Below are 26,731 nucleotides of genomic sequence, written 5' to 3'. Positions count from 1 at the left end.
CAGTGAAGGGGGAGGCATGTTTATAGCGATAAAAAGTGCAATAGTATCAAAGGAAATTGATGGAGATCTGAAATGTGAAATAATTTGGGTGAAGGTCACAGTTAAAGCAGGCTCAAACATGGTAATTGGATGTCTCTATAGGCCCCCTGGCTCAGCAGCTGTTGTGGCAGAGCACCTGAAGGAAAATTTAGAAAATATTTCGAGTAGATTTCCCGACCATGTTATAGATCTGGGTGGAGATTTTAATTTGCCGGATATAGACTGGGAGACTCAAAAGTTAATAACGGGTGGCAGGGAGAAAGAATCCAGTGAAATTTTTTTAAGTGCATTATCTGCAAACTACCTTGAGCAGTTAAGCAGAGAACCAACTCGTGACGATAACATATTAGACCTTCTGGTGATAAACAGTCCTGAACTATTTGAAACAGTTAACGCAGAACAGGGAATCAGCAATCATAAAGCGGTTACTGCATCGATGATTTCAGCCGTAAATAGAAATATTAAAAAAGGTAGGAAGATTTTTCTGTTTAGCAAAAGTGACAAAAAGCAGATTTCAGGGTACTTTATGGCTCAACACAAAAGTTTTATCTCAAGTACAGATAGTGTTGAGGAGCAGTGGACAAAGTTCAAAACCATCATACAATGTGCATTAGATGAGTATGTGCTAAGCAAGATTGTAAGAGATGGAAAAGAGCCACCGTGGTACAACAACCAAGTTAGAAAACTGCTGCGGAAGCAAAGAGAACTTCACAGTAAACATAAACATAGCCAAAGACTTGCAGACAAACAAAAATTACGCAAGGCGAAATGTAGTGTGAGGAGTGCTACACGAGAGGCATTCAATGAATTCCACTTGAGTTTGCTAAACATCTCTGTAACGCTATCACGCTTACCAAATAACCCTGTGACGAAATGTGTCGCTCTTCTTTGGATCTTCTCTATCTCCTCTGTCAACCCGACCTGGTACGGATCCCACACTGATGAGCAATACTCAAGTATAGATCGAATGAGTGTTTTGTAAGCCACCTCCTTTGTTGATGGACTACATTTTCTAAGGACTCTCCCAATGAATCTCAACCTGGCACCTGCCTTACCAACAATTAATTTTATAAGATCATTCCATTTCAAATCGTTCTGTACGCATACTCCCAGATATTTTACACAAGTAAATGTTACCAATGTTTGTTCCACTATCATATAATCATACAATAAAGGCTGCATTTGAACTTGCAGTGAAGCTCTCTTTGCTTTCGCAGTAGTTTCCTAACTTTGTTGTTGAACCACTGTGGGTTTTTCCCGTCCCTCACAGTTTTACTTGGCACGTACCTGTCTAAAATGCATTTTACGATTCCCTTGAACACTCAACATTCTCAGTGTCAGAACAGAAATTTTCGTTTTAATCTGTTAGGTAGTCTGAAATCTGCCTCCTATTACTCTTGCTAAACAGATAAACCTTCCTCCCTTTTTTTATATTCCTATTTACTTCCATATTCAGGGATGCTACAATGGCCTTATGATCACTGATTCCCTGTTCTGCGCTTACAGAGTCAAAAAGTTCAGGTCTGTTTGTTATCAGTAGGTCCAAGATGTTATCTCCACGGGTCAGTTCTCTGTTTAATTGCTGGAGGTAATTTTCAGATAGTGCACTCAGTATAATGTCACTCGATGCTCGGTCCCTACCACCCGTCCTAAACACCTGAGTGCCCCAGTCTATGTCTGGTAAATTGAAATCTCCATCTAAGACTATAACATGCTGAGGAAATTTGTGTGAAATGTATTCCAGATTTTCTCTCAGTTGTTCTGCCACTAATGCTGCTGAGTCGGGAGGTCGGTAAAAGGAGCCAATTATTAACCTAGCTCGGTTGTTGAGAATAACCTCCACCCATAATAATTCACAGGAATTATCCACTTCTATTTCACTACAGGATAAACTACTACTAACAGCGACAAACACGCCACCACCAGTTGCATGCAATCTATCCTTTCTAAACACCGTCTGTGCCTTTGTAAAAATTTTGGCAGAATTTATCTCTTGCTTCAGCCAGCTTTCCATACCTATAATGATTTCAGTTTTGGTGCTTTCTATCAGCACTTGAAGTTCTGGTACTTAACCAACACAGCTTTGACAGTTTACAATCCCAATACTGGTTTCTGCTTGGTCCCCACATGTCCTGACTTTGCCATGCACCCTTTGAGGCTGTTGCCCTTTCTGTACTTGCCCAAGGCCATCTAACCTAAAAAACTGCCCAGTCCATGCCACACAACCCATGCTACCCGTGTAGCTACCTGCTGTGTGTAGTGGATTGCTGACCTATCCAGCGGAACCCTAAACCCCACCACCCTATGGCGTAAGTCGAGGAATCTGCAGCCCACATTGTCGCAGAACTGTCTCAGCCTCTGATTCAGACTCTCCACTTGGCTCTGTACCAAAGGCCCGCAGTCAGTCCTGTTGACGATGCTGCAGACGGTGAGCTCTGCTTTCATCCCACTAGCGAGACTGGCAGTCTTCACCAAATCAGATAGCCGCTGGAAGACAGAGAGGATTTCCTCTGATCCATAGTGACACACATCATTGGTGCTGACATGAGCGACCACCTGCAGATGGGTGCACCCTGTACCCTTCACGGCATCCGAAAGGACCCTTTCCACATCTGGAATGACTCCCCCCGGTATGCACATGGAGTGCACATTGGTTTTCTACCCCTCCCTTGCAGCCACGGTCTTTACTCTCATGGACCACATGACTGTAGCAACCCCCTACCCCCTCCTGCTCATGCACATTACACCTCACCTGTCTAACAAACTGGATGCTAGGCCCACGTGCTGGTCTCATGAGTGCTTCAGCAGTGATCCTGGAAACTGCAGGCCACCATGCTCATGGTACCCAAACACAGTTAGCAACTGACAGTAGGTGTGCCCGGCTGCTCAGGAATGTACCAGCACCTGCTGTTTTTGGATAATTGCCATATCCCACTCTACCATTCACTTTACCTTATTGAGACTGTCTCTGACTTGTTAATGTTGTTGTGCAAACTCCTTCTCTTGTCCAACATACCATCCCACTCCAACCCCCTCCCCCCCCCCCCCCCTTTTCCTTCTCATTGCTGCAAATGGCTCCATCATCCACTCATGCAGTCCCCACCCCATCTTGTTTATCTTGGCCTTGGAAGAATGCCTTTTGGCTTTCACTGTGGCTGATATCACCTGTCTGATCCTTGGTGTAGATTTATCTCCCATTACAGTCTTCTCCCAACCTCATGCAGTGTCGCCTGGTCAACAGTGTGTCAGGTAGCTCCAGCCCCTGTTCTTCCCATCCCACTGCCCACTTTACCATCAAACAACTTTCTTCCTTTGGCCCACTGGTTCAATGCCACACCCATGCTCTTCTGCCTGACAAGTGCAAGTTTGCATGGGCAGAGACTGAGACCTCCACTGCTGACAGAATCTTCCACCCATCCAAAAGATCTTAGTCCTCAACAGTTCATCTAGCACCTGAGAAGAATGGGAGCTGGTGTTCTTGTGGTGATTATTGGTAGCTTAATGTGAGAGCCATTCCCAGCTATTATCCCATCACACTCTTACACAGCTGTAGTGACAAGATCTCTGGCTACACCATTTTTAGTACAACAGACTGTTCGAAAACTTTCACACAGATCTGGTTGCTTTGGAGGACATTGGTAGGATGCTCATATTACATCTTTTGCCCTCTTTGAAAGCCAGTTCATGAAGTTGTGAAACATTTCTTAGATGACATCCTCAGTGGCACACTGGGCTGTTTTGCCTACCTCGACAATATTCTTATTAATTCAGCTGCAGCTCATGGTCTAGTAGTTAGCATTGCTGCCTCTGGATCACGGGGTCCTGGGTTCAATTTTTGGTCAAGTCGGGGATTTTCTCTGCCTTGAGAGTAGGTGTTTGAGTTGTCCTCATCATTTCATCATCATTCAGGGAAAGTGGCAAGACTGGACAGTGAAAAGATTGAGGAATTTGTATGGGTGCTGACAGCGACACAGTTGAGCACCCCAGAAACCAAATATCATCATCATCATCTACATCTACATCTACATCCATACTCCACAAGCCACCTGACGGTGTGTCGCAGAGGGTACTTTGAGTACCTCTATCAGTTCTCCCTTCTATTCCAGTCTCGTATTATTCGTGGAAAGAAAAATTGTCGGTATGCCTCTGTGTGGGCTCTAATCTCTCTGATTTTATCCTCATGGTCTCTTTGCAAGATATATGTAGGAGGGAGCAATATACTGCTTGACTCCTCAGTGAAAGTATATTCTCAAAACTTCAACAAAAGCCCATACCGAGCTACTGAGTGTTTCTCCTGCAGAGTCTTCTACTGGAGTTTATCTATCATATCTGTAACGCTTTCGCGATTACTAAATGATCCTGTAATGAAGCACACTGCTCTCCGTTGGATCTTCTCTATCTCTTCTATCAACCCTATCTGGTAAGGATCCCACACTGGTGATTGTATTCAAGCAGTGGGTGAACAAGTGTACTGTAACCTACTTCCTTTGTTTTCGGATTACATTTCCTTAGGATCCTTCCAATGAACCTCAGTCTGGCATCTGCTTTACCGATGATCAACTTTATATGATCATTCCATTTTAAATCACTCCTAATGCATACTCCCAGATAATTTATGGAATTAACCGCTTCCAGTTGCTGATCTGCTATATTGTAGCTAAATGATAAAGGACCTTTCTTTCTATGTATTCACAGCACATTACACTTGTCTACATTGAGATTCAATTGCCATTCCCTGCACCATGCATCAATTCGTTGCAGATCCTCCTGCATTTCAGTACAATTTTCCATTGTTACAACCTCTCGATATACTACAGCATCATCCACAAAAAGCCTCAGTGAACTTCCGATGTTATCCACAAGGTCATTTATGTATATCATGAATAGCAATGGTCCTATGACACTCTCCTGCACACACCTGAAATCACACTTACTTCAGAAGACGTCTCTCCATTGAGAATGAAATGCTGCATTCTGTTATCCAGGTACTCTTCAAACCAATCACACAATTGGTCTGATAGTCCATATGCTCTTACTTGGTTCATTAAACAACTGTGGGGGACTGTATCAAACCCCTTGCAGAAGTCAAGAAACACGGCATCTACCTGGAAACCCATGTCTATGGCCCTCTGAGTCTCGTGGACGAATAGCGTGAACTGGGTTTCACACAATCGTCTTTTTCGGAACCCTTGCTGATTCCTACATCGTAGATTTCTAGTCTCCAGAAAAGTCATTATGCTCAAACATAATATGAGTTCCAAAATTCTACAACTGATCGTCATTAGAGATATAGGTCTAAAGTTCTGCACATCTGTTCGAGTTCCCTTCTTGAAAACAGGGATGACCTGTGCCCTTTTCCAGTCCTTTGGAATGCTATGCTCTTCTAGAGACCTATGATAGACTGCTGCAAGAAAGGGGGCAAGTTCCTTTGCGTACTCTGTAGAAAATCGAACTGGTATCCCATCATGTCCAGTGGCCGGTCCTCTTTTGAGTGATTTTAATTGTTTTTCTATCCCTCTGTCATCTATTTTGATGTCTACCAATTTGTTATCTGTGTGACAATCTAGAGAAGGAACTACAGTGCAGTCTTCCTCTGTGAAACAGCTTTGGAAAAAGACATTTGGTATTTTGGCCTTTAGTCTGTCATCCTCTGTTTCAGTACCATTTTGGTCACAGAGTGTCTGGACAGTTTGTTTTGATCCACCTACCTCTTTGACATAAGACCAAAATTTCTTAGGCTTTCCTGCTAAAGTCAGTACATAGAACTTTACTTTCGAATTCATCATCAATGTACCTACTCCTATGATATGGCTGGCTGAACACCACCAGCACATCAGGGAGATTTTTGTCCTGTGGAAAGAGTAGGGGCTGTTCTCAACGTAGAAAAATGTGTTTCAGGATAGATGAGATTAAATTCTTAAGGCACACCATTTCCACTTCCGGCCCAAGTCCCCTGCCAGAGAAAGTGGAAATTTCCATGTCCCATGACATATAAGGAATGCTGCAGAATACTAGGCAATTTTTTCTTTCTTAAAAATGTGGCCTCTCACCACTGCCACTGCAGGGAAACCAAACAAAGGATAAAAATCGCATTCTGTTGACGCTGCCTGTGACAGTCAGTTTTGAGAGCACTAAGTGCAACCCTCTCAATGCGGCCATCCTGGAACACTCCCCTCCTTTCACCCTCACTGTCATCGCTGATGTGAGTCAGTCCATGATCAGTGCAGTACTTCAACAGCATGTTGGAGACTCTTGGCAGCCACTTGCCTTATTTTCCACTAAGCTATCTGACCCCAGCGCAAATGGGCCACATTTGATTGGGAATTGCTCACCATCTATGAGACAGTGAATCCTTCCACCCTTCCATTGAGTGACGCATGTTCATTATCTTAGCTGTCCACTATTCTCTTATGACAGGATTTTGACAGACAGATGACATCCAAATTTTGCCATGACAATTCCACCAGCAGGAGTACATGGCTCAGTTTAGTGTTATGTTCTTTCCAGCCTTACACACCTTGCATGCACAGTGCCTTCTACAATGCTACCATGTGTTGTGCTGTTTAGCAGCTAAGGTGGTAATAGATTTTTTACCCTTTGTTCAGTCACCTTGCAATGCAGTAGTGAGAGTTTCGTAAATAGAGGCCATGGTTTTTAAGGAAGCAATAAAAAATTGTCTGGTAATCTGCAACACTCCTTCAACCAATTCATTCATTGCCAGAGAAGGGCTGAGTTATATTGTGTGATAAGTATTTGTGTACACACACAAATGATCCAAGACCTGATATGTCAAACTAATACATACAGAATGACAGGAAATCCACCAGCGGCAATTGCAGAAGCTCTTGGACTGTGCCGAGGAAGATGCATTCTTGTGGGCAAACACTTATAGGAAAAATATCAGATCCTTCACAATGTGTCATGAAAACAAAGTAAAGGATAAAATAAAGATTAAGAACACATATAATCCATTAGTATAGTGTGAGTGAATGTAGCAAGAATTGGTTAACTTTTTTGCCCATACTGGTGACCCCAAATTTATTCATGAGTGCTACAATGAACTCTCGTTCCATCATGCAGTACACAATGGACTACTTGCTGCCTGTTAGATTGCACATGAGCTAACTAGGTTTTCCAACAGATGCCGCAGCATCGTCATCCAATTTTCCGCCTTGTGTTCATAATTGTTTGATGCAGTTTCTGAACACACCAGTAGCTGTACCCAACAGGACAGTGTTTCTACATTTCCACAGCCCCGTGTACCGGCATCAGGTACAAACAAAAAGTTTTTGTTATACTACATGAATCTGCTGCTGTGTGGCAGTGTTCCATACCAACAAAACTTTTTCGTGAACAAAATTTTTGCATGTGAACATTTTACATTGAATGTGAACTTACCACATGTATTGAGGTGCTCAACAATGGCTGACACAATGGGCTCAAACACCAGTTACTATGTTTACAAATTTCCTAAGTGCCAGTGTGAACTTTCCACCTGGATCAGTGGCATTACAAATCAAGCTGGATGCGCAGGACAGCAAAATTTCATGTTTATAACGGAACTCTGGATTTTGAACCAGCCCCCCCCCCCCCCCCCCCCGCCGTACCCCACCTCCTCTCTCCACACTATGAGCATGCTCTTTATGAGTGTTTCCGATGGCACAGACCATTCCTGCCATGTCTGCCGTGCATGTTCCTCAAACGTTAGGTGATTTCAACAACTTCAATGCACCTGTGGGGGGGAGGGGCCCGGAAACTGTACTCTATCATTTTCTGCACATTGGTCGACTATGGTTGACCCTTCCACACTGGTCCATTCTATGCCTGTTGGTGTTACTCCATCAAACACCCGACTCATTGATTTCTTGACCACGGTTAAGCCAGCCGTGCCTACCGTGCCACATGCTACTGACAGTGACGCGAACTGGTACACTGCAACTGCACTGAAGCCACTTCTGCTGCAGACCTACGGACAGGGAGTGGCAGCTTCTGACAAACCATGACACCAACACTCCCCCACATCCATTGGCCTAAACTACTGCCCCTTCGCAAGAACCACCCATGCACATAGTTTGCCTTGGTCAACCTCGTCCTGCAGCACAGCATCACTGATGACTGAATTCCTTTGCTTACTGTGTCTCCTCCTTTATGAACCAGACCTGATCTGCAATATTGTGGCTTTACCTACTGTGGTTGACAAATATGTGTTCACCCGATGCACCATCCTCGAGTGCCTATCCAGATCTACAAAGGAAGCTATCTGCCTCATCGTCAGTCATAAGTCACTGGTTTCCAGATACCCGTCGCAGCTCTGGTGTCATCTCTGCACTGCGACTGATACACATCATATGCCAGACCATCTGGTTGCTCAAACTACCTCCGAAAGTTCAAATTCACCTTCTCCATCTAACTTCTGCCCCACTGGATGCTTATTTGAAGATCACAGACCAGGTTTACAACATCCTGCCATCCCTGCATAACCCTCCATCCCCCCACCCCACCCACCCACCCACCCACCCACCCACCCACCCACCCACCCACCCCGGGGGTCCCTCAGGCCTCAGGGTTTGGCACACCTGTGCTGTAGTTTCCATCGTTTGGTACAGAGTGCACATGAGTTGCTCCGTGCTTGCATGCGGACCCAATGCCCCCTGGCAGATGCCTCTGTAACTCCTCGCCTACCAGCTCTACTGTGGCGCTACTGTTGGAGAAATCTATGAACACGGCCCCCTCCACTGCCATTTTGGCCTCATGCAGCTCGACGGATGATGCTATGCACTGCTCTGCTTGGTGTTATTTCCATTCCTGCACGACGTGGCTAAGAAATGTTGTTCCCCATGCCGTATTCCCAAACTAATACCGCAACCCCATTAGGATTCTATGGGCTGCGTTGCATCTCACAGATGCGTGTCTCTTAATACTTCTTCACGTCATGCTCCAGGACACTTGTACGTGAAAGACGCAGTGCCTTGTCTCTCGTTTCTAGTCAACATGGGGGTCGAGGTCAGTGTCATACCTTTGTCCGCAGGTATTAAATTCGACCATCAGCCTTGCCTTACAGTTCGAGCTGCCAATAATTCTTTGATCCAATCTCATAGCATAACTAATTTAAACCTCAAACTGCAGGACATTAACACTCCCTTACAGTGGAATTTCATTATTGCCAAACCAGATGAACTAATGCTCGGGGTGGATTTTCTCTTAGCCAATGCTCTTTCACCTAACATACATTGAGGTGCACTAATCTTTAACTGAGTAGACTGCACCACCAGTTCTGGTATTTCTTTCCTCTTGTCCTATTGTGTGAGCTAGCTGAAGGTGCCGTTGCAGTGCTCTCTCTTAAATTAGCACAATGACGAGCTTCAGGACAACAACAAAGCCCTCCACTTACGCATTGCCACCGTGCAAGCCGAGCTCATGGACTCTCGTAAGCAGGTCGCCCAGCTGTCACACATGGCCGTGCCCCCAGCCCATGCACCACATCCTTGCACCCACCGCCGACGCCGCATGACGTTTCTACTGCTGGACAGACACTGTGTTCACGACACCAACAAGCATGCCACTGAGCTCCAAAACAGGTACTACCAGTGGTTCACTGTCACTGCTGCTGATCCGCTGACTGGGGAAACACAAGCATGTGCATTAAAGGTTAATCATACTTCATTGGGTGCGGGTGCATCATCCCCATTGGTGTTTGCGATTGACAATGATACTTTCCATTGAATCAATATCATGGAAGATCCACCAGAGCATGCAAAGGCTAGGCATTTAAACCCAGAAAAACTTAAACACGTCAACGCTATTATTCAGGAACTTTTAGAAAGTAAGACTTTTCACCTTTCTTCTAGTAGTTGGTCATCACCCGTTCATTTCATGCCAAGAAAGATGACACCTTCCATCTCTGCACAGACTATCAAGTGCTTAAAACCAGAACAATGTTAGATAATTATCCCATAATATTCAAGATTTTGCTTCCCAACTGCACAGGGCACAAATTTTCAGTGTAATTGACTGTCACAAGGTGTACCACCAACTGCCAATGGCATCCGAGGATGTTGAAAACACCACCATCATCACTCCATTCAGATTGTTTGAGTATCTACTTATGCTGTTTGGTTTTAAAAACGCTGCACAGATGTGGCAATGGTTCATTGACTTGTTGGTTGAAAAACTGGACTTTCCATAAGCATACCTGGATGACTTGTTAATTTTTTCTTCCTCACTCAAGGAACATGAACTCCATTTAAATACAGTGTTACGGCTCTTACAAGCAAATGGTATTACACTGAACAATGCTAAGTCACAATAGCACTGCACTAGTGTCACTTTTCTGGGCCACGTAGTTTCTGCCAATGGCATCCACCCCATGCCAAAACAGGTCGAGGCTGTTGGTATCATGCCTTTGCCCAAAGACTTTCAGGGCCTCTGTCGCTTCCTAGGAACTGTAAATTACTACTGCAAACACATTCTCCAAGCCGCTGACATAGAAGCCCCACTGACGGATGCTCTCGCAGGCAAAAACACTTCAAGGTCTTGGGCGGTCACGTAGACTCCCAACATGTGACATGCATTTGATAACCTCAAGTCAGCCTTACACAAGGCCTTTAAGCTCACTCGCCCCATCCCTGATGCTCCAATCTTGCTTACTACAAATGTGAGTGAGGCAGCAGTGGGGGTGGTGCTTCAGCAATCTGTGGGTTCTGTTGTAGAGCTGCACAGATTTTTCTCCCACAAACTGTCTGATTCTCAACGCAAATGGTCCACCTTCAACCAGAACCTGTTTGCTATTGACACCACTATCAAACATTCCCAAGATGATATCGAAGGTCATCATCTTGTGGTATTTACCGATCACGAACCGCTCGTATACACTTTCCACAACCCAGGTGAGGATTCATCCCGAGATGTTTCCATCATATGGACCTCATATGCCAGTTTATGAATGACATATATTATGTCAGAGGGGCAGACAATGTTGTGGCTGATTTTTTACCTTATGTATCAGTATTATCTTCACAGCTGGACCTCAGTGAACTCCCTAGATTGCAAACAGGTGATACTAAACTTGTTGCATTGCACTCTGATACTAAAACAGGACTCAAACTCGAGTTTGGACACTTCCCAGGTTCTCGTCACCCATCTGGTGTGACATTTCAACAGGACACATACATCCAGTGATTCCCGCACCTCTCTGCCAGGACATTTTTAATGGTATTCACGACTTGGCACACCCTGGCATACTTAGCACCGCATGTCTGGTATCTGGATGTTTCATTTAGCCTGGTTTGATACAATAATGTTGCAGTTGGGCACGAGTATGTATGGCTTGCAGTGTGCAAAAGTAGAATGTCATGCACAATCCTCCATCAGTACGTTTTACTTGGCAAAACGAAGATTCAGAAGATACACATCAATATCATTGGGCCCTTACCTCCTCGGGCTCCATTCGTTACATACTGTCTGACATCAACAGGTTCATCTGCAGGGTATAGGTGATTCCCCTCACTACTATCACAGCAGACACAGTGGCCCGAGCCCTTTTATTAATGTGGATCTCGCACTTCGGCTGCCCAGCTTCTATCACCACTGAGCAGGGCCGCCAGTTTGAATTCACCCTCTTCCGACAACTTTGTGCACTGTGTGGGATGACATGATTTAGGACAACAGCGTATTACCCCCAGAACAATAGGTTTGTCGAACACTGGCACTGAACACTTAAATCTTCACTGATGTGCCACGAATGTGAGTGGGCCGATGCCCCACCGTGGGTAATGTTAAGTGTTCGGGCTGCATATAAAGAGGACATTGTCATGTCTCTGGCAGAATCCTATACAAAGAACCCCTAACACTCCCAGCAAAGTTAGTCGAGCCTTCATTCCCTCCGGATCAAATCTGTGACTCGACCTTCATCAGGCATGTTAAGCAGCTAATCACTAGCATTTGCGTGCCCCTTCCTCACCCACACTCACTTCCCCCAATATTCCTGCACAAGGACTTAGCATCGTACACTCAGATCATGGTGCGTGATGACACCATCCGACTGGCGCTCAGCCCTCCATACTTGGGCCCACACAGAGTCATCTCACGATGTAACATCATGTTCTAAGTTCTCATTAATGGCACACCTAAAACCGTATCTGTCTGCCACCTCAAACCGTATCTGTCTGCCACCTCAAACCAGTATGGTCTCTATGAGAACTAGTTGATACTCCACCCAGTCAGCCCCCACCTCCTGCCACACCCACCTCGCAAGAGGTATCTAGTGTGCGACCATTCCTGCACGTGTGATGCTACCTACTCCCAGTCAAGTGACAATGTTACAGGTACGTATGACATCACCCTACAGAGTGATGCATGTGATGACTCCCTCTCCCACAGGCAACCCCCAGCCCCTCCCCTGTTAGGATTTAGTGACGTACCAGGGGGCAGCCTCTGAATGTGTGACGTTGCCGACAATGATTCGTGTAGAGATTCTGTCACCCCCTCTATGGAAGTGGTAGTTAATATCAACACTGATTTACTTTGTAGTTCTAAAGTGTTTTTTGTTGTGCTTCCTGACAATGTGTTTCCATTATACGAACGAGCCAGCTTCCCACATGTCAACTTGACCCACATTCACCTTCTCCAGTCTGACCCCTTGCCTGTTGGTGCTGACCCATGAACAGTCTAAGTCATTTGTACCAAAACAGGCATTTAGGTTTGCTACCCCAGCTCCTCACAATCCAATGCCTTCTCTCCCTGGATTCCTCCACTGCTGTACGAAGATTTGCCTGGTCGGGCAGGACCATCCGCCCCCCTTTCTGGCTTGAGGACTTCATTTACTAATGTCATGTATTGTTTTTGTTTAAACAACCCCCCCCCCCCCCCCCCCCCGGGTGTTTCCTTTACACATATGTCTTTGTGCTCCACACTCTGGGGTGGGGGCTAATTCGACAACTATTGACAAGGCACATATCGACATCTTTGTTTTACAAGCTCTTTGGGAGCAGTCTGTGGTCTTGTGCGAAACTGTAAACATGTGTGTATTGGGAATCAAATATATATGACTTGGACCAATAAAATCACACTTATTACATGGTGTATAGTGTACATCACTGGATCTGGCAACCACACAACACTAAACCCATAAATCTACATCCACCACAAGTAGTCTGTTTTGACCAGAAAGACATTAGAGTAAAACAAGCTTGTGTATGAGACAAATAAAAAGTTAGAAAAGAAGTATGTGCTTGTTGTAGAGTAGTGAAAACTTTTTGTGAGTGGAGTACAGACCTGCTGCGAGTAGACACCATCATCCGACGCACAAACGTTCTTGTCATCATTGGCCCAGCAGGGTAGTGAAGTCAGCTCTGAGGCTGGTACATCTGATGAACTCTGTGCACCATGCCCATCCACACAGTAGCAGCGGCCACGCCAGCACTGCCATGCTACAAAGTCACCAGAGGCGCAGCACCTCGGCAGCCCATCCTGGCGCCCCTCTGCTTCCAGCAGGAGACGCGTGCGTGCACAATCTGCACACAGACACACAAAACTTTGTGCTTTCACACTACAGCTCTTTATTGTGTTGGGATATTTCATTCCCTCCTCTTACAAAGGAGGGCAGGCTGATTTTGAGCTTATCTAGAATGCTCTACCTCAGCTGCAGGGTATCGGTAGAATGTGTGCAAAATACTTGGCCCATGCCTGTGCAGACAGCACAGTGGGGAAAGGTACAATGGTAGTGATGGGGCTCCATAGTGAATGACCATTGCACAATGGGGGAGTTGCAGTTCAACAGCTGAAACCTATTCCCAGAAGCGTATCCAGCATAGTTTGTAGACCATAGCTAGTGAGTCTCCAAATGATCATTTTAGCATGATAGGTCAATATGACCAATAATTTGACAAGTATAGATGTTCGAAGTTAATAATTTTTCACAAGAGTACCAGAAAAGGAATATTTGGACAAACAAAGGATTAGTCAAAGCAAAAAAACTGACCATGTGCTGCCATAACAAAATCTTATAAAACAAGAAAAGGTAAGAACTAAGAAGCTAAGCATATCAAACAGTCTACAATGTATGTGAGAAAAGTAATGAGATTGATTTCTTGTCTACAAAAGTTTCTATTTCTTTCAAATAACAAGTAATTCCTTTCAGCAGCTATACACTGTCAGAGTTGTTGTTTCCAGTCTTGATAGTGGTGCTGAAGGGCCTCAACTGGTAGAGCCTTTTAACATGTCAGTCACATTCTTTTGAATGTTTCCCAGTGTCCCAAAATGATGTCTTTTTAAGACATTTTTCAATTTTTGGAAAAGAAAGAAGTCACAAGAACTCAGATCAGGTGAATAGGGGGCAGGGGGCTGTGGAACAACAAGAGCGCCTTTTGAGGTCAAAATTTCAAGATGGAAGTGGCTGTGTGACTTGGAGCATTGTCATGACGCATTATCCACTTGTCTGAAAAGTCCAGTCCACTTGATTCACCATTTTCCTGAACCTTTCAAGGACATCTTTGTGATACACTTGGTTGACAGTTTGCCCTGGAGGAACAAATTCTTTATGCATGCTATCCGTACTGTCAAAAAAGCAAATCAACATTTTTCTGATCTTTGATTTCCTCATTCGAGCTTGTTTTGGTTGAGGAAGTGTCTCAATGTGCCACTCCTCACTTTGCTGCTTTGTTTGGGGATTGTACTAAAAAATCCAAGATTTGTCACTTGTGATCACATGACTGAACCATTTGTGGTCATTGGAAACCCTCTCAAAAAGATAAACGTACACATTTCTTCAATTGTCCTTCTGCTCAGTTGTGAGGTTTTTCAGCACCATTTTGGCACGAACCTTTTGCATGTGCAAACCTTGAGTCAAAATCTAATGTATGGTGAGAGGGTTTAAGATTAATATGTCACCCATCATCCTTATTGTTAAATGTCAGTCTGATATCACAAGAGAATGCATACATTTGACATTTTCAATAGGTTTTGAAATTGAAGGTCTCCCTTAGCAAATTTCACTTTCAGCATGTTCTCAATCTTTCAAAAATGATTTGTGCCCGCAAAACACTTGTGCTCTTGATAGGGATTGCTCCCCACAGGCGTGTTTCAACTTTTAAAGGCCACACTCATGGAATCTCCAAGTTTAATGCAAAACTTGATGACATAATGTTTCTCCAAATTCTGCTATTCCTTTTTTGTAACACAACTTCACTGATCGTTGTACAGAGCTGAAACTAAGACTGAGCATCTGGAAGGAGGTGAACAAACCAGTCTGCACAAGTAGAACAACACAACTTTACCAGATCACTCACAATATTGTCAGTCTCGTTACTTTTATTACACATCTTGTATATCTATGTCTATATCTGTACTCTGCAAACCATTGTTGCAGAGGGTACATCCCATTGCACCAGTTATTATGACTTTCTCCCATTTCGTTCACATATGGATCAAGAGAAGAATGATGGTTTAATTGTTTCAGTGTGTAGTGTAATTAGTCTAATCTTATCTTTGTGATCTCTAAGAGAGCAATATGTTGGCATTTGTAATATATTCATCAGTTAAAGTTTGTTACAGAAATTTTTGAAGTAGATCTTCACCAGAAAGTTTGTGTCTGCCTTGAAGCATCTGCTAGCTCAGTTATTTTAGCATCTTTGTGACACTCTCCAATGCATAGAATAAACCTGTGACCATAGAATAAACCTGTGACCATTCATGCTGCACTTCTTTGCTTGACAGTTGTGATAGATCACCACATACAAATACCGGAATGTAGCAGTTTGTATGGATATGAAATGGAATGAGCAAATAGGCAAAGCAGGTGACAGAATGTGGTTCAGTGGTAGAAAACTTAGGAAATGCAGTGAGTCCACTAAGAATGCTGAGTCCACTAAGAACTCTTGCAATACATCCTAGTGTGTGGGGCTCATTCCAAATGGGATTAACAGGGGTATTGAGCAGGTGCAAAGAAGGGCAGCATGAATGGTCACAGGTTTATTCTATGGTCACAGGTTTATTCTATAGGTTTATTCTATGCATGGGAGAGTGTCACAAAGATGCTAAAAGAACTGAGCTAGCAGATGCTTCAAGGCAGACACAAACTTTCTGGTGAAGATCTACTTCAAAAATTTCTATAACAAACATTAACTGATGAATATATTACAAACGCCAACATATTGCTCTCTTAGAGATCACAAAGATAAGATTAGACTAATTACACTACACACTTAAACAATTAAACCATCATTCTTCTCTTGATCCATATGTGAACGAAATGGGAGAAAGTCATAATAACTGGTGCAATGGGATGTACCCTCTGCAACAATGGTTTGCAGAGTACAGATATAGACATAGATATACAAGATTTGTAAGAAAAGTAACAAGACTGACAATATTGTGAGTGATCTGGTAAATTTGTGTTGTTCTACTTGTGCAGACTGGTTTGTTCACCTCCTTCCAGATGCTCAGTCCTAGTTTCAGCTCTGTACAACGATCAGTGAAGTTGTGTTTTTGTTGTGTGTTACAAAAAAGGAATAGCAGAATTTGGAGCAACATTATGTCATCAAGTTTTGCATTAAACTTGGAGATTCCATGAGTGTGACCTTTAAAAGTTGAATGAAATGGGATTAACAGGGGTATTCATCACCTTTAAATCTTATCAAGCACTGAGTGAATATTTGTGCAGCTTCTTTCAGACAGTACTTCTTTACAGTTAACTGCATCCTCTGCAAAAACTCTGAGGTTACCATTAATATTGTCTGCAAGGTCATTAATGTACAACATGAACAGCAAGGGTCCCAACACACTTCCCTAAGTCACACTCAAAGTTATTTCTCTGTTTGTCTATGACCTTCCATCGAAGATAACTTGCTGTGTCCTCCCTACCAAAAAATTGTCAATTCAATCACATGTTGCATTTGATACCCCATACTATTATAATTTTGATAATAAGACTAGATGTGGTACTAAGTAAATACTTTTTAGAAATTGAGTCGTAGTATGTCCACCTGATTGCCTTGATCTATGACTTTCAGGACATCATGTGAGAAAAGTATGAATTTCACATGATCTATGTTTTTGGAATCTATGCTGGTTGTCATGAAGGAGGTCATTCTGCTTGAGATGCCTCTTTCCATTTGAACTCAGACTATTTTCTAAGATTATAGAACAAATTGACACCAAGGATATTGAACAGTAGTTTTGTGCATCACTTCTTTTACTCTTCTTGTAAATCTTTCTCCCAACTACTGCGGACGGTTTTTTGTTCGTGGGCTCTATGATAGATTATAGTGAAAAGAGGGGCTGAATCAGCTGCAAATTCAGTATAACATCTGATAGGAATTCCATTGGGCCCTGGAGCTTTGTTCAATTTTAAGTATTTCAACTGATTCTCAATGCCACTGACACTAAAACTCATATTTTAAGTGGTATGACAATTAAGTTCCTAGGTTTTCCTTTGTAGAGAAACGTTAGTAAACATCAGCATTCCTGCTTTTGCTTTGATACACTCAATTTCAGTTCATGTCTAGTCCATGGACGTCTGGACACTAATTTTGGTGACACTAACAACCCTTACATATGACTAAAATTACATTGGGTTTTGTGCAAATCTTTAAACAATATACTGACTGACAGTCATTGAGGGCTTAATGCATTGCTCTCTTGACAGCAAAATGCATTTTGTTTAGCATCTATGTAAAGCCCATGACTTTGTTTTGTGTGTATTGTGCAGTAGTGTCTGTTTCTGTACGAGTTTCATTACAGTGACTGAATACCATGGAGGGGCTGTCCCATCACAAACAGTTCTGGTAGGTACATATCCATCCAGACAGTTTCTGTGCATGCTCCTGTCCTGAGGTAAATGTTAAGAGTTCCTCAATACGATGTGTCTCTGCTGCTTCTTTATATAGTTTACAGTACATTATAAAACTTTCTATTTGTTTTAGTTGGCATTTGTACTTTGGTAATCATTGTTGCTACAATTGCCTCATGATCACTGATACGAATTTCAATGTGGACACCTTCAAAGAAGTCAGGTCTATTTGTTGCCAATAGATCTACATGCTCCATTCACATTAATGTGATTACCTGTCAAGAGCCTGAATAACCATCTTTTGCAGTGCAGACATGCAGAAAGAGAATCAGTGAGGTTCTGGAAGGTACCATGGGGATGTGGAGCCATGCCAATTTCAATGTTGAGACTGGCTATATTAGGTTTCTTGGTTGAGGATCTTTGGTGCAAACAGCCTGATCGAGGTGGTTCCATGGATTCTCGACTGGGTGTTTGGTGGCCAGAGGATTATTCTAAGCTCATCCTGCTGCTCTTTGAACCATGCATGCATAGTGTGAGCTGTGTGACATGTTACATTGTCCTACTAGTAGATGCCATGTTGCTGAGTGAGGGAAAAAGAACTGCATGTCAGGGCAGACATCACCCCAGGGATAGATACTTGCTTGTATTGACCCATTCCAGAATGACAAGATCACCCAAGGAATGCCACAAAGATATTCCCCAATCCATAACACTCCCTCCTATGATCTGGACTGTGCTGAAAATTGTTTCAGGACCATACATGCCAATGGTCATCCGTCTGATGTAGTATAAAACATACTTCATCCCTGATATCTATGGCATGTGGTGCGCCACAGTTGCTTTGGTGCCAGTTTTGGACAGCATAATTTTTCCATGTACAGTGAACTTCAAGCAAGGCAGCACATAAACAGTTTATGCTATTTGGATGTCAGATAAATTGTGCTGTTCCTGCATTATGACAACAATTGCACTGTTTTCTGCATCCCTGGACATGCTTTATACACTCTCCACTGTCAGTGTTGCCATCTGCCATCTGTGAGTGGTTATTGCACATTGACATCAAATATAGGTGGGATGACATTAATGTGACTAGACCATGTAACCCATCATGAGTGGGGGTTCAGAACCATCTGTTCTAGGTAGTTTTCAGAGAAGGCATTTAGTACTGTTTCACTTAGTACTGTGTCACATGACTGGTGGTGTAAAATAAAGAACCTGTGACACATTGAAATTGTGTGTCATCCTCTGACAAACTGTTTAGAAATCTTTCTGAAGCAGTGAAGGTTTGGGAAGAGCTTGTTGTAGCTGTCCCCATCAACTCCTTATTTTTTCTTTATTGTGCAACTGGAATAGCTAGTGGTTTCTGAAACTCACTTGAGCACAGTTTTTACTGAGGTTTTTGCTGGCTTGTTTGCTTCAACTGGCAAAAATTTAATGGGATTGCACGTAATCGTATCTGCCAGTCTATAAAGAATTTTTCCTGCAGCTATGGTGTACAACTACTGCAGAACGTGCTTTGTAGTAAAAATATAAAAATGAAAATATTTGAATTCATTTATGCCCTGGTGCTAAATTGTTTTGCACAAACAATAGATTCCGTTGTGTTGCATGTTTTTAGCTTGTGATATGTGATTGCTAGGGCAGCAATTGTTCTTATATCTCCCAACTGCCAATTTATTTGGAGGGTATTACTGGGGACAGTTCTGGTATTCACATTATGAGTACAGCCAGTGGAAGCCTAAAAACCCTGGCCATAACTGGCCTGTATTCCACAGCTGTGAAGGTCAACTAACACTGGATATTAATGGAATTCATAAGAAGTCATCGTCATGTGTGTTCCCATTACACAGAACCTCAACATAATATCACTTAGCTTGACCCAATACTGAACTGTGCAAGTGAAGTTATGAGATACCATCCATGCAACAAAAAATCAGAATGAAGTGTCAGAATTAAGGAACTATCAATGATAGTACCATAGCGTTCACTAATGGACAAACCAAAATTCATAACAGATGTCTTGACAAAGGTCATATGGCAATCTTTCTACCCAGCTGAGAATTTAGGGAATCATAAAAGTGTTGTTCAAAGATTTTAAAATATCAGCATTTGTCTAATCAAGAATAGAAACTGCTGGCTTTTAGAACTGCAGCACCAGGAAGGACAGCACATAACAAAATTTAGCTGTTGTGCCTATACAGTAAGGCAGCAAGAATATTAAAATTCTATGTCATTTATGGGTACACAGAGCATGAGAATTAGTATGCAGAGCTGCCATCCCTGGCAGCAACACTGGATCCAACAGGGGCTGCAAATTGGGTTGAACTGGGTTTCAGTGACAGATTTGGCTACATCGTTCCATGGTGTTTCAACTCTTTGCCCAGTTCATACCCTGCCAGCCTCACAGCAGTGCTTGTCCACATGTTTCCCAAGGCTGGGAGATGTGGAGAATGTGCTGACTAGTGCAACAGTGCTACCTTTGTACTGAGGTAGATCAAGACAGCACAGACAACATGCATCTTGCATTATGTTGTTGAAAGAAATGTCTTGGTGACTTTGATGATAAGGCACTGGCTGTTTGATGATAGTGAATGTAATATAGCAAAGTTTGCTCTCCCTGGTTTCTCCACTCATAAATGTGTCCATCGTAAAGCATTATGCTGAACCAGGAATATTAATTGACATTATCTGCTATGTCACATTTCTTACATCTTTTCATATTTCAAGATACCCTTCTGGCAGAACATTGTTGGACTCATTTTGCTTTGATGAATCCTTAGTTTATGCAGCTGTTTCTTTTTGGTGTTATAGCAAGACACTATTGATATTTAATAAATGTCTGTATTTGTTGAATTATTGATCATATTGATATAACCTGTTAATAGCACTGTTTGCAACTCACTAGCTGTAGCTTATAAGTTACACCACATACACATTTGTACATAGGCTTCAGCTGACAATCCGTGCCTCCCCTACTGCCCGGTAGCCATTCACAGCAGAGCCCCCGCCAGTATTGCCATCTCTTCCACTACAGTACTGTCTGCGCAGCTAAGGGCCAAGTCATTCTGTGGGCACTCTGCTTGCATGTCTGACTTTGGTGCTGCCTGCAGGAAGGATATATCTTGATACTGCTTATAATATAATCCACTGCTAGTCTACAGCCTCAAACAGCAGAGAGAGAGAGAGAGAGAGAGAGAGAGAGAGAGAGAGAGAGAGAGAGAGACAGAGCGCATGTAAAATATGTTCCTAATGTTTTTTGGTATGCTAAGTTCAGGAGTGATAATGGCTTCCCTCTGTCACAAGAGGTTTTTCACAAAATGATGATGAAGATCCAGAAAATTCTTGCAAAACACATACATTTAAAAAAACATTATTAAGAAAAATATGATAAAACAGAGCATTCCTAACATTATAATGAAATATTATGTCCCCCAGTACTAATACAATAGCATAAATCTTAATATTTCTTCTTTCTCCCATCAGCATTCCATTTTGAACTTATCCATTTGTGCACTATCTGCAGACACTCCCTGTGCAGCATCCAGTGATAGTCAACTACCACTCTCATAGCTGAACAGCCCTGGTACTTTGATTCCATTGCTTTAATGTCTTGGTGAGACCTTTACCCTTTTCCTCACTCATAGCTCTTAGACCTACTTGAAAATAGCTGACATGGGAGTCAAGGAAGTGCAACTTCATGCTCATTGAGACATCCATTTATCTAGCATGTTTCTTATTATGTTCTTGTAATCAGGATCTTTGTAATTGCAGAGAAAGTTGCTGAAACTCCTTACAAATATCCAAGCTGATCTTTCAGTTTCATTTTTTCTTCAAATGTTTTGCCTGGCATTAGTTTCCAAATATCAGGGCTGATGAAGACTCTTGGTTTCAGCTTAGCTTTTGATAGCCACAGAAACTTACTTGCCACATACTTGAAAGTTTCACCACCTTTTGACAGGGTTTAACAAATGGTTTCACAATGTCAAGGTTTGTATGAAGTGGAGGCAGGAAGAGTTTTGGAGTGTGCCCCCCCTCCCCCTTCCTGGCCCAACTTTTAGCATTCTACTTGGCCAGATTTTATGAGATCGGTGCTTATCTTTTGCATGACTCTCACAGTATATGAACTAACAAACCTGTCTGTACTGAAGACACTGCTGCTACCTAGTGGAAAAACACACACATGAAGAATTTTTGCCTATGACAACAGACTGAAATTGTTTTCCTTTTTGGGCCAAGATAACCTAGCCATAGCTTATGGTAACAGTATTATAGACTATAAAATGAAACAACTTTTTGTATCACATTGCACTGCAAAACACCACAAAACAATACTGGCATTATTCCATTGCTTAAACATCTTGGTGAGACCTTTACCATTTTCCACACTCATAGCTCTTAGACCTACTTGAAAACAGCTGTCATGTGAGTCTAGGATGTGTAACTTCATGCTCATTGAGACATCCAGTTATCTAGCGTATTTCATATTATGTTCTTGTAATCAGGATCTTTGTAATTGCAGAGAAAGTTGCTGAAAGTCCTCACAAATATCCAAGCTGATCTTTGAATTTCATTTTTTCCTCAAATGTTTTGCCTGGCATTAGTTTCCAAATATCAGGGCTGATGAAGACTCTTGGTTTCAGCTTAGCTTTTGATAGCCACAGAAACTTACTTGCCACATATTTGAAAGTTTTACTATCTTTTGATAGGGCTTAACAAATGGTTTTACAATGTTAAGGTTTGTATGAAGTGGAGGCAGGAAGAGTTTTGGAGTGTGCCCCCCCTCCCCCTTCCTGGCCCAACTTTTAGCATTCTACTTGGCCAGATTTTATGAGATCGGTGCTTATCTTTTGCATGACTCTCACAGTATATGAACAAACAAACCTGTCTGTACTGAAGAAACTGCTGCTACCTAGTGGAAAATCACACACATGAAGAATTTTTGCCTATGACAACAGACTGAAATTGTTTTCCTTTTTGGGCCAAGATAACCTTCAGTGATGGACTAGCCATAGATTATGGTAACAGTATTATAGACTATAAAATGAAACAACTTTTTGTATCACAGTGCATTGCAAAACACCACAAAACAATACTGGCATTATTATAAAATGATTAAGTAGCTGCAATTTGAATGTTTCACAGAAATTCTCAGTTTATATTAAATCTTCATGTGATTGGGCATTTCAAGTACTTTCCTTGAAACTCATACCTGAAAATACCCATTGCCTTTGACAAAAAATTATTGTCAACCAGGGTTATTTGTAGGTTATGTTTAGATTTATCATTCTGTACAAGAAACAGGTAATTAATATTTGCACTGACAAATATGGCTCCTTAATAGAAAGATTAACTAATGTTGTTCCACCACAACTCATCAGTTTTTCTGAATATCCCTTTACTTTTTCTGTCTTAAAAAGTGAGCATATTCCCCAAATCACACAATTTTATTTTTTTAGCTATAGAAACCAACATTAAAAAAAAATTTTGATGCACTGTGTGGGAATAGTGAAAAACTGTGATTACACTTTATGATGCTTTGTTTTTTTGTAAGTTATTGATAATATTTGCATTCCGAAGAGAGTTATCTTCATTGTTCCTCTACTATGTTATTTCTTCACAACAAGAACTACCATATAATTGTATTCATTGCAAAAGTATGCTGAGGTGTCTGGAAGAGTTTGGTTTTGCCAAGAAACTAGTAAGCCTCACAAAGGCCTGCCTGATGGGTACTACAGCAAAGGTAAAAATTGGAAATAAGGTGACTGAAACATTCAAAATAAAAACCGGGCTATGGCTGGGTGATGGACTATCACCTGTTCTTTTCAATCTCGCATTAGAGAAGGTAATGCGAGAGATGTCATCTAATGAACTCAGAGGAATCCAGACTGGGGATGTGAACATCAAGTACCTTGGATATGCTGATGATATAGTGCTACTATCTGGGTCCCAAGAAGAATTAGGGGAGATGGCTGACATTCTGGAAACAACAGCGAGGAAAATTGGACTTCAAATCAATTGTGACAAGACGGAATACATGGTTTTACACTGTAGACATAATGAAACTCAAGAACCACTTCCACCCTTACAGACAACTGAAGGTTCTTATTGTGAAGTCAGGGAGTTCAAATATCTGGGCATAGTGTTCAGAGATGAACCATCCAGTAAAATGGAAATACAGGCAAGACTACAGGCAGGTAATCACTGTTACCATGGCCTTAATGCTCTCCTCAAAACAAGAAGTTTGTCAAGGTGTTTCAAAATAAACATCTACAAAACACTCATACAGCCAGTAGTACTATATGGAAATGCCATGTGGAGTACAACCAAGCAAGATCTGAACAGACTGATGATATTTGAAAGGAAAGTCCTTCGGAAGATTTTTGGACCAGTTTACGATAATGAGAGTGAAAAATGGATGTGTCACAATTCTGAGTTTATGATATTTACAAAGAGCCAAACATTGTAATTATAATGAAGACACAATGACTCCAGTGGGCAGGGCATGCTGCTTGAATGCAGGACAAATGATGTCTGAAAACTGTACTCAACACCAAGCCAACCGGCAGAAGGCCTGTAGGAAGACCCAGAACTCGATGGAGTGACTGCATATCCAAAGACCTTCAGAGAGTGGGACTGCTGGAAGGATGGAAGAAAGGAGCTGAAGACAGGCTGAAGTGGAGGCAATCTCTCAAAGCAGTGCATGGTCCATTGAGCCTGATCACATAAAATAAAGTAAGTAAGTTCGTCACAACACCTTGTCATTCTGTGCTTGCAGTTGTGATTACATGGATGCTCTTTTGTGTTTATGCATTGAACACTGAAACTCAATAGCTCATTAAATATCACTTTTATAATCCCTTACATATTAGCTTCACATTTTCACTTACTATTGATGTAATCTAGCAGAATTTTGCCTTATATACTCAGGGAGACTGATAGTTCTAGAACGTAGTATTTCCAGTTCCAGAATACTGGAGATTACTGAAGAACATTTGAGATCGTTTTGAGACATATGTTTGTTTGCAGAATGAAATTTTTGCTCTACAGTGGAGTGTGCATGAATATAAAACTTCCTGGTAGATTAAAACTGTGTGTTGGACCTAGCCTTGAACTTGGGATAATTTTAATCAGTGGTAATGTTGAAAGTTTCACAGAAGAGTTTAAGTGAGAGTTGGGAGGTAGGAGATGAGGTACCAACTAAAGCAAAACTGTCAGGCCAAGTGGTGAGTTGTGCTTTGGTAGCTCAGTCGCTAGAGCACTTGCCCACGAAAGGTGAAAAGAGGTTCATATATTTGTTTCCTTGTCTGTTCTCTACAGTGAACTGAAGACCTGGCCAAGTTTGTAGTACCACCATGTTTAAACCTGAGAACAAGAAGCGGATATAGTAACAGCAATATGCCAATGCCATGTATAGCACAAATACTAAACATTAACACTTTGTTAGGCAATACTCATTAAAAACTATCAATCTGTCATTTATTCACAGTGTAATCCTTATGAATCCATGTTTCAGCTGAATAAACCACTGGCCTCTTTAATTCTAATGCTGCATTTATGCTTAAAAATCTTGTGTAATATGCCTGTTTTTGAAACCTTGTTATCTTTTTTGCACAGTATGACTTGTTATTCAGGCACATTCTAAAATCCAGTCCCCCATACAGACCAATGTTCCATCATGTTTTCCATCAGTATTGCTACAAATTAGCGGCAAAAAAGGTTTTCAAGTTCCTGGCAGTAGTGGCAGCTTGCTTTATTGCCATGTTTTGCAGAGTCTATACATACGGATGGGCATGGCAGGGCGAGACTGAGATGAATATGGATGATCATAGAGAGAGGTAGGAAGTGATGGGTAGGGGGAAGGGGTGGGGGAAATGAACAAAGATACAGAGGAGGAGGGAAGAGATGGACAGGGAGAGAGGGAGGAGGACAGAAAGAGAGGAGAGGAGGAGATGAACAGAAAGAGAGTGGGGGAGGAGGATGAGGTGGGCAGAGAGATGGATGAAGAGTATGGGCAGAGAGAGGGGGAGGAGGATGCGGTCAGAGAGGATTGGAAGGTGATAGTGAGAGGGGAAGGAAGGGAGAGAGAGAGATGGAGGGTGGAAGAGGAGATAAATAGGGAGACTGGAGGAGATGAACAGGGAGAAGGGTGGTGTAGGAGGTGGATATAGACGGGGGAGAGTGCAGAAGGGTAATGGATAGGGAGAGGGGGGAAGGAAGCAATGGAAAGAGAGATGTGGCAGGAGGTGATGAACAGGGAGAGGAGAGGATGAGAAGGACAGAGAGAGTGGAGGAGGACTGTATGGACAAGGAGAGGTGGAGGAGGGGATGGACAGAGAAAGGAGGGAGAGGGAATACATGAGTCTGGGGGAAGATGCAGAGGGGTAGTGGTCAGGGGCAAAAGGAAGAGGGGTAGTAGTCAGAGGCAAAAGGAAGAGGGGTAGAAGGAGGAGGTGGACAGTAAGATGCATGCAATATATGTGTCAAACATGTATGTGAGCGAAGCTGTGGGAAACTGGCTATTATACACTAAAGCAGCATATATGTACAAGAACTATCCAGAAAGTAACAGACCTTTTGAGTCTATCACGGCAGTGGGTGGGGCTGCAGCCGCCTTATAGGTGCCATAACTTTCCTACACTCAGTACACATCCAGCAATCTACATCTACATTTACATCTACATGATTACTCTGCAATTCACATTTAAGTGCTTGGCAGAGGGTTCATCAAACCACAATCATACTATCTCTCTACCATTCCACTCCCGAACAGCGTGTGGGAAAAACAAACACCTAAACCTTTCTGTTTGAGCTCTGATTTCTCTTATTTTATTTTGATAATCATTCCTACCTATGTAGGTTGGGCTCAACAAAATATTTTCGCATTTGGAAGAGAAAGTTGGTGACTGA

The 26,731-nt window shown here is 42.4% G+C and overlaps 1 protein-coding gene across 1 annotated transcript in view; it reads right to left on the bottom strand.

The window, feature by feature from the left end:
• LOC126095186 (uncharacterized) overlaps positions 1–26,731 on the bottom strand; it is a 207,868-nt gene that overhangs the window by 6,721 nt on the left and 174,416 nt on the right. Inside the window, exon 10 of the mRNA XM_049909919.1 lies at positions 13,312–13,550. Within this exon, the coding sequence (XP_049765876.1) occupies positions 13,312–13,550 (239 nt within the window). The remainder of the gene's footprint in view (positions 1–13,311; positions 13,551–26,731) is intronic.

Source organism: Schistocerca cancellata, chromosome 8 (assembly GCF_023864275.1).
Source record: "Schistocerca cancellata isolate TAMUIC-IGC-003103 chromosome 8, iqSchCanc2.1, whole genome shotgun sequence".
Classification (NCBI taxonomy): Eukaryota; Metazoa; Arthropoda; class Insecta; order Orthoptera; family Acrididae; genus Schistocerca; species Schistocerca cancellata.
The sequence above is the reverse complement of the archived record's forward strand: the minus strand, read 5'-3'. Positions and strand labels throughout refer to the sequence as shown.